Source organism: Hemibagrus wyckioides, linkage group LG21 (assembly GCF_019097595.1).
Source record: "Hemibagrus wyckioides isolate EC202008001 linkage group LG21, SWU_Hwy_1.0, whole genome shotgun sequence".
Lineage (NCBI taxonomy): Eukaryota > Metazoa > Chordata > Actinopteri > Siluriformes > Bagridae > Hemibagrus > Hemibagrus wyckioides.
Window position 1 is genome coordinate 12,720,810 of NC_080730.1, and position 12,043 is coordinate 12,732,852.

Genomic DNA, 12,043 nt, shown 5'->3' on the forward strand with positions numbered 1-12,043 from the left:
AAGCTAAGAATCTAAGAGCTCTTCACTATCTGAGGAAATCTGTTCAAGGTTTTGTACAATGCTATGAGTAAATTGTAATTTAAGGGAAATATTTTAATCTTGAAATATTACAGGTTACTAAGTATCCTACAGGAAAAACAACCAAAGAAAACTTCTGGCAAGAATATGTTAGCTTGCCATTGTGATACTATGTCCCAATCCAGGAAGTGTGACATTTTCACACAACCATTTATTAACCCTGGGGCTTTCCGGGAAATGCAACAACAGTATACAGCCCAACATTTGCCAAACATGAGATGTGTGGTGTGGACAAAATGTTTCTACATTAAGAAGCAAGTGGTGAATCACCCACTCAGAGGCCTGCTGATTGTGGAACATCCAGGAAGCCTCTGTTGCCCACACACTCAACACACACAGATATTCTGACTCAGCCTGAAACCAAGAACACTCCTGTATCACAGTTTTTTTCCACTATTAATATCTTAACAGGTACAGTGGGTAGTGTTATCACCTCACAACTGCAGGGTCATCAGTTTGATCCTGACCTCAGATTACTGTCTGTGCGCAATTTCACATGTTCTCCCCGTGTTTGTGTGGTTTCCTTCCACCCAACAAAAACTTGCAATAGGAGGTCTGGCTAATCTAAATTGGCCCTTGATGTGAATGTGAATGTATATGTGTCATATGTGTCCCATTCCTTGCATCCAATGTTCCTGGGAAAGGTTACAGATCCTGATTGAGCCTCACAAGTTTAAAGTGGTTAATGAATCAGTGTTTTTACATGCATTATCTTTTTTTTTGAATAATAATAATTAAAGATCATCTGTAAAACCTAAGCACACCTAAGTACTAATTTACAACATTTGACATTTGTGTGTGTGTGTGTTTTGTCCAAAGGGTATGCAAACTATTGCACACTGTATTTCTGTATCTAAAATATTCTCATTACTGTGTATATACACTAACCAGGCATAACATTATGACCATCTGCCTAATATTGTGTTGGTCCCCCTTTTGCTGCCAAAACACAACAAACTGTGATGCACTGTGTATTCTGACACCTTACTATCAAAACCAGCATTAACTTTTTTTTTTTTAGCAATTTGAGCAACAGCAGCCAGCCTTCGCTCCCCACGTACATCACTGAGCCTTGGCAGCCCATGACCTTGTTGCTGGTTCACTACTCTGTTCCTTCCTTGGACCACTTTTGATAGATACTGACCACTGCAGACCAGGAAAACCCCACAAAGAGCTGCAGTTTTAGAGATGCTCTGATCCAGTTGTCTAGCAATAACAATTTGGCCCTTGTCAAACTCGCTCAAATCCTTACACTTGCCCATTTTTTCTGCTTCTAAAACATCGACTTTGAAGACAAAATGTTCACTTGCTGCTTAATATATCCCACCCACTAACAGGTGCCATGATGAGGAGATAATCAGTGTTATTCACGTCACCCGTCAGTGGTCATAATGTTATGTCTGATCGGTGTATATCACATGATAGAATGTTCTTAACAACTTAATTTCACTTTATTATTATTTGAACTATTCTCCCTTTCAAGAGGTTATTTATATTTATAGAGATTTACTGTGTTTTAAAGAACATTTATTGCCAGTGGATCTGTATAAATAAATAGCTTAACTTAAGAATTTCAGAATATATGCCTGCAGTGTTTGTTTTTAAGTCGTAACCATTTTTAAAAGAAACATGCACAATAATATTTGACACAGCAGCAGTTATACCCATTTTTTTTAAATGCCTTCTTTTCAAAGCATTCACCTTTGCAGAATTCACGTAAGTTTCGGAGGGATCAGATACTGCAGACTCCATGTCACGTAGGCTCCGTGAATGTCTCTATAGTATACACTGCAAACATGGTGCAACACTTGCGTTAGTATTGACTCAGAAAAAGGGGGCGTGTTATATTATTGGAAAGACAGTGCATTAGTACTTTTATATCGTGTGCATATAGCCCAGTTTTAAACAATAATTTGCAGTCTGGCAATGAGTGTTTTGAGTAGTCCTTGATCATCTAACAATTTGCTTTTTCACGCTTTGGGCATCGCTTTAAAAAGCACGCGCATATTTTTATTTTGGAAACTGCCCACTAGGTCGACTTCCGAATCTTTAAGCCTAGCGTTTTATTTAAAATTCTGAAATATTTGCTTTCATAGTGATTCAGCTGTTTACTTTTCGTGCCCCCCTGTTTGTTTGCTCCCCCGTGTAAAAGCGCTGCGCTACCCGCTATTGCGGCGATGTGTTACAGATGTCGTCAGACGCGAGAGGTGGAGCTCGAGATGTTGCAATCGCGTACAGCATCATCGAGACGAAGCTGGTGTCACGCAGAAAAGCATAATAGGAGTCGCCGACCAAATTGAGATCCCACAAGTCGGACGATCAGGTGGAGGGGCCACGTCTGATTTGAAAGCTAATTTTCGATGGATCTTACGTCCGGCTTGAAGGATTAACAACAATATAGGACATCTGGTGCCGGGACACGTTTCCCTCCTCCTGCCCCAACCCCCCCACCCCATGTACACCAACTTTATGGACTACTTTTTTCATCTAAATTAGAAACATACCATTTACTCTTAGGCCAGTTTTTTTACTTGGTGTGAATTCGGCGAACAACTGCTTTAATTGTTGATCAAGGACCGTGGTACTCAAGAAGATCGACGTTGTTCCTGCGAGTATCAGCCTTCATTCAGCGGAAGTAAGGAACAAAGACATTAGTGTCAACACGAATACACGGCGAATGCTATTTCCACTTCAAGACTCATCATTATTCACCTAACAGCGTACAGACAGACCTCCAAATCCAGACAGAATCCGGAGGCCCACTTATTTTTCGGAGTATTACCGTCTTGGCTACTTTTGTGGAATCGTAACACCGAATACAGTTAAGGAGTAGGCACTTCGTACAGACTGTCTCGTGGCAATATTTCGCCTGGAAGAGTTTTTACGTTAACTACTATACAAGTTCTAAAGTTGTTGTTTTTTTTGTTTGAGTTTATTTCTGAAGTTAAAAATGTATGGAGAAAAATAAGTGAGTTGGTTACAACAACTGGCGCTGGAGTTGTGAATTACTATTGTTCTACTATTGAAGAGGAGCGAGTCCTTTGTTCAGCAGCGAGGTGAGTGGCACCCATTTCATTTTGCCTCTGTTTTCTCACTAAGAAAGAAAATATTGTTGCCAAATATGTCCTCCCTCGGTCAGATGCACTTTCTTTTGAAAAGGTAATTATGAAACAGTCTGGGTTAAACTTTAGATGGAAAAAGTGATGGTGCAACTCTTTCGCAAACCACCCCTCAACCACGCAAGGGTGTTTTGCTTTTTTTTGTTTGTTTTAAATATAAATACGATTTTAGACTTCTTTTTAGTTTTTTAAATTGAAATAATAGCCTATTGTTTAAGATACGAGAAGCCTACATTATGTGTAAACTATCATATAAGGTAGTGGAAAAACGAGACTGAGCTACGTCATGTCATGACGACTGAATGTGTAATCGGTCGGTGTGTGTGACTCATTGGCAGCGCCTAGGCTTTCGACAGTAACTTGAATACGAGCCTGGTTGCATCAAGTAGCTGTGCTCATCACACAGACATTCACCAATTTTAGTCTGTCTGATGGAATAGCGGATGTGATTCAGCGTTGCCTTCTCCCGTATGGTTTTGTCACTTTACCACACTTATTTCTGTTAGTTCACTATTCTTGCAGTTGTATGAGTTTAAAGCAGCCTTAATTGAATTGGCATTTGTGTGGATACAAATATCATAGAACTACTGTACTAATATAATGGAAACACACAGCATGTGGTGCACTTAGTTGTGCTGTTGTATGATCTTGTGTATTATCAGTGCAGAACTTAAACCACCATGCTATGATATCGAAGATCATTGATCAAATTTTGATCATTTTTTGTTTGCCCTCAGATGACACCTTGACTTTCTTCTGCTAGATGTATCTATTCATTGCCTTGCTTCTCCTTTTTAACAGATGAGTGTAAACATCACAGCACCTGCGCTCCCACTGCGACTGAAGCGAGTAGACTGTGAAGACCCCCACAACAACTATACACTGAAATGCAAGCGCCGTAGGCTGAGCCAGCCCCCCTCCCCTGGTCTAGCCCCTTGCCTTCGACCTCAGACTCACAGCACAGAGCACACAGGCCCAGAGAAGCTCTGTGTCTCTTCCATTGGGCCGTATATTCTGTTGGAGGCCACAGAGGGCACTCACACATATCGAGCTATCCATCGCATCACTGAACAGGAGCATACCTGTAAGGTAAGTTCACTGACCTTCAACATAATTTTGGGGATTGCTGTTTTCCAAAGTATATCACTTGTCTATGGCTATTATTTTTTTGTGCGGTGCTATAATTACATTTGTCTTTTCTTTGCTAGGTGTTTTCGATGAGGAAGTACCATGAGCTCATTGCTCCGTACACCCGTCTGCTGCCCCATGAGAACATTTGTAAAATATCAGAGGTAATCATGGGGGAGCAGAATGTGTACATCTTCTTTGAGCGCAACTACGGTGACATGCACTCATATGTGCGCAAATGTAAGAGGCTTCAGGAGGATGAAGCTGTGTGTCTCTTCAGGCAGATGGCATCGGCAGTCATGCACTGTCATGAAAATGGTGTTGTACTGAGAGACCTGAAGTTGCGGAAGTTTGTCTTTATTGACGCACAAAGGTCAGTCATTAATTTAAAATTTTGAAAATCAGACAAATTTTGAAAATCAGACAAATAAGCTCATATTAATATCAAATAATCTCATAGTAATATTTTGTATTATTAATATTTGTATTATGTATGTAATGTAAAGACATCTTTTTTATGTTTGGATTCCTGTTTAATAATTTAGAGACCAGATTTATTAATGGAAATGTATCTAAATAAAGTTTTCTTTTTACCTACAGAACAAAGCTGGTTTTGCAGAACCTAGAGGACTCCTGTATCCTGAATGGTGATGACGACTCTCTCACAGACAAACATGGCTGCCCAGCCTACGTGGGACCGGAAATCTTGAACTCACGAAATTCATACTCTGGAAAGGCAGCAGACATTTGGAGCCTGGGGGTGGTGCTCTACACCATGCTGGTAGGTCGCTACCCCTTTCAAGATGTGGAGCCTGCTGCCCTGTTCAGCAAAATCCGCAGGGGTGCCTTCACCATACCAGAGACACTATCACCCAGAGCCAAGTCTCTAGTGTACTGCATGCTCAGAAAGTCACCCTTGGAGAGGCTGGAGGCCCCAGACATTTTGCTTCACCCATGGCTCCACTGTAGCACCTATTTCTCTGTCAGCCAGCCCACCAACTCTAGGCACTCAAATGACCAAGTTGTGCCAGACTTTGAGAAAAGTGACAAAGGAGAGTGTTACTGAATCTTGGTGAAGCACCAGAGTGAGGTTTCATCTGCTTGTGTCTGCTTGCACTTTTGGGGATCTATGTCTGTTTGCAGTGGTCCCATACTGGGGAAAGCTGAGCATATATAAAATCAAAAAACAGTGAATTGGTTTGTAGAGTCATGTTTCTCACCTTTGTGGTCTGGGCAAATAGATCTAAGAACATTGGTTTGATTGGCTTATTTCTAAATCCGGGAAATATCTATAGCAATACATGCTATTTCAGAGAAAATAAAAAGGGCAATAAAATGATGAAAGGCTTGTTCTTTAGTTGCTTTAAAATGACTTCAGGAGCAGATTTGCTATTCAAAGCACAGCTGGACCTTTAGCCCACTGCTCCTGCAAATATTCAGTTTAGCAGTGTTGTGATATTTCTGTATATATTTCATACAGTGTACATTTAAGTTGTTGAAAGACTTTGAATCACCTGTTACCTCTGACTTGAATCCTGGAATACTTGATGCATAGTATGTGCCTTTTAGTAGGTACTGTTTACACAATTTTCAGTGGGAAACACAGTTAAATAATTTAAGTGCCTTTTCACTATATAATAAGCAATTAACTTTTATGTTAATGAAATTACCAAAGATTTGTTTCATTACCAAACCTCACTTAATTTGTGAATCTCTGATGTCAGCCAAATTGCTCACTTTTGCTTTCTTGTATATGAAGGGTTAAAATAGTTTAGTGTTTTGCAACACTTAGAGATATGTCAGTAGTCTTGTGACTCACCATGGTTTTTTTCCACTCAAATAACATGGTAGAACAGGGAGGACATATGTAGTGCTATGTTCATATAGCCTAGGAGCCATAAATACATACATACAGTCTGCTACAATTCTGTATAACCAATCAGGATAAAGATTCCTCAGGTCATTAAAAATGTTCTGAGGAAACTGATGTTCTTTTTGTTTTAGTTCACAGATAAAACATGACCTAAGGCTTGAGTACTGTCTGATATGTGTATATGCTGTGGGTGGAAGAATACAGTGTTAGTTCACTTACAGCACATCACACTTCCATATAATGGAAATGTGGTGTGTGGCATGTGTGACGACTTTTTTTTTTTTTTTAAAGAAAGGCATTACAGTTGTCACCAATTATACCTGCATACAATGTTTTAACTGTCATCTATTTGTCAAACTATTTTGTGAATTTGTAAATATCTTTATAACCATGGCAACAAAAGGACACTACATTTTTTCTCAGTTGAAGGGGTTGTTGGTCTGTTTTGTAATTATTTGTTGCCAGTACAAATAAACAAATGCACAAAAGAAAATTTGTTGTTTTCTTCATGAATATGAAATAATGCTGTACTATTTCTTGTTGGAGGGCTTTGACTAGTTTCAAACCATGAAGCCTGTCTTATTTGCCAACATGGAATTACCCATTTAATTTTTTTTTTTAATCAACCTATAATAATTTTAGCAATTTATCAAGCATATCATTTCAGGGCCCAAAGCACACAAATTTAGCCATGATCATCATCATCTCAGTTGAGCCATACACATTTTTAGTTCCATAACAAAAGAAAGACTCCTTTAATATACAGCACAAATATAAACTACAAATTACAAATGCTACTCTTCCATGAGGTTGCTGTCTGCTTTCACACAAACAAACAAACAAACGTTTTGAGTAACAAAAATGCATTTAAAATCCAATAATGTGTGACAATATTCTTACTTGTTCTTTGTAGCTTGGCTCTGATTAAGCGAGCACAAACTGCATTATGAGAAACACCACAGTCTCACAGTCCAATATAAAACAAATGCCAAAGACAAAGATATTTATCATAAATGTGGGGAAAAAAAAGTAAATCCTGATATGTTTATATGTATTCTTAACACCATATTTCATTCAGGGCCTTTTTGAGTAGCTGCCATCACACAGAAAATACTGAGGTGATTATTTTATTTATCTTGAAACATTTTAGGAGGAAACTGTTTATCAACAAAGTTTACAGCATATTCAGCTTGTTATATAAATTTGCACCTGACAAAAAAATGAACCAATAATGTCATAGAAGTTATGTAACACAGTAGCATATTCAACAGGTATTCTGATCAGGCAAATAATCCCAGGCTCATTTAAATATAATTTATACCCATAAACCTGAGGACTTTATGTTTAATATATTACAATAAAGTTATCATATCGTCATGTTGGCTGACCCTATTTCAGATCTAAGTCTCCTTACACTTAGAGAACAGAAGCATAACAACCATTTCCAAAATCCACCAAGCACAAAATGATTAGAATGAAATGGAAAAAAAAAATGATCGGTGGCCATCCTAGCATATTCCAAGAAATTGCCACACAAAATTTTCATGACAATCTAAAACATCAAACACATATTTAATCCATGAACATCAATAGCCAGGTACAACAAAGTGATCAATCTTGAAGCTTAATGGGGGGGATAGGGTAAACAAACATGGCAGAACACGTCAGTATTTTTTAAAATGGTACAAAAAGGTAGCTAATAAAAGGTTAATTTTGGCAACTATTTTGCAGTGGTCATAAAAATGCAATTCTATTTTTGTATTAGATTAGTCTTGAACGGTCAATAAAAAGGACTGGAAGGAAAAAAAAAAAAGCAAATAAAGTAGTTCATCCAACACACTTATAATTAACAATTTGTAAAATACAACAATTATCTATATAATGTAAAAATCCATTAATCTTGAATTTGAAAAAGTAAGGAATTTTAAGAGTGCTTAGAATTTCCCAGGAGTCAACTGCAAAAGGAGGAAAAAAAAGGCCAATAACAACTATCGAGAGACACAAACACTAAAAAAAAAAAACCCCAAAAAACAATGTGTGGATGTCATTAAATTCCTGTTAATAAAAGCATTTATCCTACCATAGTGATAGCAAGAACAACCACTTGATATAAAAACAGAAAAAGAACTTCAACTCCAAGAGACATCCAAGGCGATCCGAAGCAAGGCAGTGGATTTATGACATCTTTACTGGGCACATAACGGTTGATACCTGCAATGGACATTAGTTATACAACACACTCAGCTTGTGTTGGTACAAGTTATTGTTAAAAATTGACATTCAGATGTTTAACATCCAATGTTTGTCCATGTCATTTGTGTCACTTTATGTAAGAAAGGGTGTTTAGTGTAACATCAGTGTATTTTATTGTTATTATTATTTTATTATTAAATGTTTTATGATTTGGAGTTTTTATGTTTCTTACTGCATACTGCTGTTTAATTCTTATTGCACTTTATGTCCTGTCAGCATGTGTGTTTGCATTATACCCTGTCAGCATTATGTCATGCATGCATGTTACACTGCAGGTCCAGGAAAAATGTCACTTCATTTCACTGTATACTGTACAGTGTATAGAGTTACGATGGAAAAGGTTATGAATAAACTTTTCCTTTAGAACATAATTTATATTCACATGTTTTGCAATTATGAACCAATTTTTATCTATAAAACAAAGTATTTGTCCAAAGAGTTATGCTAACTGCAAAATTTAATTTCTAATTTCTGTAAAATAAATATTTATTTTTTAGAAAATTTTATTGTCAATTATCTTAAAGCGAGGTGCTTCTCACCTCTCTTCATCCATGTTCTCCTCCTCTTCAAAGCCACCTTCGTCCAGGTCCAGGTCTAGCTCAGTTCCAATGGACGAGTTTTGTGGAGTCATAAAAAGACTAGAATCCAATTTAAACAGCTATTACATAACTACAAACATAATTTATTCATATGAAAAAGTATTTAGAGTACAAAATCAAGGTACTTTGTTAAACGTACCAAATTGAAGTGTGATGTGAATAATAAATCCTACCTAACAGAGCGACATGTGAAGAAAACAATTCTTTTCAGCCTCTTATTATAAAAGAAATAGTTGAAGGACCACAGGTTACCTTCTTCTCCATAAGGGTCAGAATCAAGGTCTGGATTATAGCTAGAATTATAACAAAAATGGTCTTTTAGTAGTGCATAATTATCCTAATCATTAAGCATAAAGTGATCTAGATTATTAATGTTCCCAGAACATTGATATTTTCAAAATGATGTCTTCACATGTTGGATTAAAATGAGCTGTACCTATAAATGTCACACTCCGCCAAACTGATCTCATTGTCAATGGCCTCCCAGAGCTGAGGCTGCAAGCTGCTGTATGCCTCCCCAGCAGCAGTAGACAAGCTACCATTCACAGCATTAAACACCTGAAAAGACACCGGCATGAAATATATCAGTTTTACATTTGCTGAGCTTGCATTCCCCTACTGGTCTCAGCAAATATAATTTAAACAGCTCATCATCATGCTGAATAATTTTAACATTTGTATGTGTCAAAATGTCTCTACCCAGTTGACACTGGGCTCTCTACTGAAGTCATATCCCCGGGTGCGGCTGAAGTCATAGTCTGGCCTGAATGACTCATTGAGAGTAGCAATCAAGTAGAACAGAGTCTTCCTGCTGCACTTGTCAGAAAGCGGACTCTCCACTTCATCACCACTTTGACTGTGACTCAGTCTGAAAGTGCATAAGATAAAATATTTTATATAGAGAAACAATACACTGCCTGACCAAAAAAAGTCACACAGAGACTTCTAATGTCTATGGTCCTTCGCATTGCCCGATTCTTTGTGCTTCTTCAAAATAGCGTGAACAGAACATCTTCGAACCCCAGTCTGCTGTGAACCCTTTGACTATGAGATCTACTTGGAGTCTTGTTGCCGTGCTCAGTCTTGTCATGATGTATGACCTGTGACATAAAACTGGTTTCCACAACCTCAGCTTAATAGCTTAGAGTTTGGCTGTTCCTCACACAGTTTTAAGCCTCCTACACAGCTGTTTCTGTCACAGTTAATGACTATGTATCAGCCTGCTTGATATAATTGTTTAATCATACACCTAACTTTGATCCTACAAAAGCCCTGACTTCAAGTGTAAGAATTGATGCTGGTTTGAAGCCAAAGTCACACAAAATTTTGATCTGATCTTGTTTTTTACTTCCGTTTGCTCACTTCGCATTTTGTAAATTGAGATCATTCTTACATTACAGCATTTCTTCACACCTCTCACTCTCGCTCTCTCACACTCTCTCCATCTATCTATCTATCTATCTATCTATCTCTCAATCTATATATATATATATATACACATAAACATACATACATATGTATACATGTATATAGGAGAAGCATATGTATATAGGGTATACTTGTTAGGGCTGATTCCAGACGACTGAGGAGGTGACAGAGCTTCCAGCACATGAGGCAGTCCCTCCTGACAGAACTGCTTAAACATCTGCTTGTCTTCACCCGCCATTTTGCAGGAGTAACTTTCAATTCTAAAAAAAGTAAAGTATCAGTCAAAAAAAGTCTGCAGCAGAAGTCGCAGGAAATGAATATAGTGCTTCTGATAGACCATGCATACATACTAGATGCATACAATATACACATCAAAAGACAAGCACACTTGTCACATTATTTCTCTCCTTTTTTTTTTTTTTTTACATCCCACAAACTCATTACTCATGAACATGGTACCTTAAAAATGACCACTACTTCTGACGTTACTAGCAACAGTAACATTGCTATCCAACATAATGACACGACACAAAGTACCACAATCCTTACCTTCCGATTATCTTACAGTCTCCAGTCTCTATGGTCAGCTGAGTATTAATGGCCTCAAAACTCGAATTTTCCAAAAGCTTCATTGTTTTTAACTGACAAGCTCACAGAAACGGGGACCCACAGCCTCACTACCAATAACCTATCAGTACTTTACTACATGCACAAATTGTAATTAAATGCACATATACCATATTTTTAACGTTTCCAACATAAAGTTGGTCGCTACTCTTTACTGCAAAATTTGTGTATAAAACATACGCACGTGCAGAAACCAGAGTCGTAAGAGCGCGTGCTAGTATTTTGCAAATCTTGTGGCTCGACAGTAAAACAAGCTAGTGCTCTTTAAAAATCACTGCAAATATAAACACACACGTAGAGGTCTTTGTCGAGAGCTTATTGCACTTCTGTATCTGTCTTCCTTCTTACTGTGAAATTTCCAGTACCTCCCATTAAAGGTAAAATTACCAAGAAAATTAGGCATCCCAGCTACTGTATCAAACCTTAAGCAGGCTTATGTACACCTTTTCTTTTGCGAATAGTTTTCTTAAATAGAGAAACGACTTTGTTTATATTCCTATCTATATTAGCCACACAGCAAGTAATGTCCTCACAAACGCAGTTTTCACTTCCTGTAGATCTGAAAAACGGAGCAATGCGGCTATTGCACTGACCCCTACTGGACTGGAGCTCCAAACAGGGGTGGGGGGGGGTGCGCTTCATGTTGTGAATTTAATACGCGCGAATCATAGAATTGAATGCACAATTTTAAAAACAAAACAAACAAATAAACAAAAATAACTCGAAATACTACGAAATTAAAAACAAATATTTATTTCCCGTGCTTACTTTACTCGGACAATGTTAGAATTGTCTTGAATGTGTTTGTACATTGTAGAATTAAAAATTTTCTTTCACTGGAAGTCCATATTACTGCCCATGGTTTTGGAATGGGATGTTCAAGCACAGACTGGGATATGATGGTTAGGTGTTAATAAACCTCTGTCCATATACTGGTC

At 37.7% G+C, this 12,043-nt stretch overlaps 2 protein-coding genes across 2 annotated transcripts; one reads left to right on the forward strand and one right to left on the reverse strand.

Annotated features, from left to right (window-relative positions):
• Window positions 1-2,318: 2,318 nt before the first annotated feature.
• Window positions 2,319-6,691, forward strand: trib3 (tribbles pseudokinase 3). The gene is made up of 4 exons (XM_058373404.1): window positions 2,319-3,134; window positions 3,999-4,286; window positions 4,406-4,698; window positions 4,926-6,691. The coding sequence occupies exons 2-4, from the start codon at window positions 3,999-4,001 to the stop codon at window positions 5,389-5,391; spliced, it is 1,047 nt and encodes a 348-aa protein (XP_058229387.1). The 5' UTR covers window positions 2,319-3,134; the 3' UTR covers window positions 5,392-6,691.
• A 128-nt stretch (window positions 6,692-6,819) lies between these two features.
• On the reverse strand, window positions 6,820-11,662 carry maf1a (MAF1 homolog, negative regulator of RNA polymerase III a). Its single transcript, XM_058373405.1, has 7 exons — window positions 11,028-11,662; window positions 10,610-10,738; window positions 9,750-9,918; window positions 9,487-9,608; window positions 9,224-9,343; window positions 8,991-9,089; window positions 6,820-8,409 (listed from the first exon to the last, which is right to left on the reverse strand). The coding sequence occupies exons 1-7, from the start codon at window positions 11,108-11,110 to the stop codon at window positions 8,385-8,387; spliced, it is 747 nt and encodes a 248-aa protein (XP_058229388.1). The 5' UTR covers window positions 11,111-11,662; the 3' UTR covers window positions 6,820-8,384.
• Window positions 11,663-12,043: the final 381 nt, after the last annotated feature.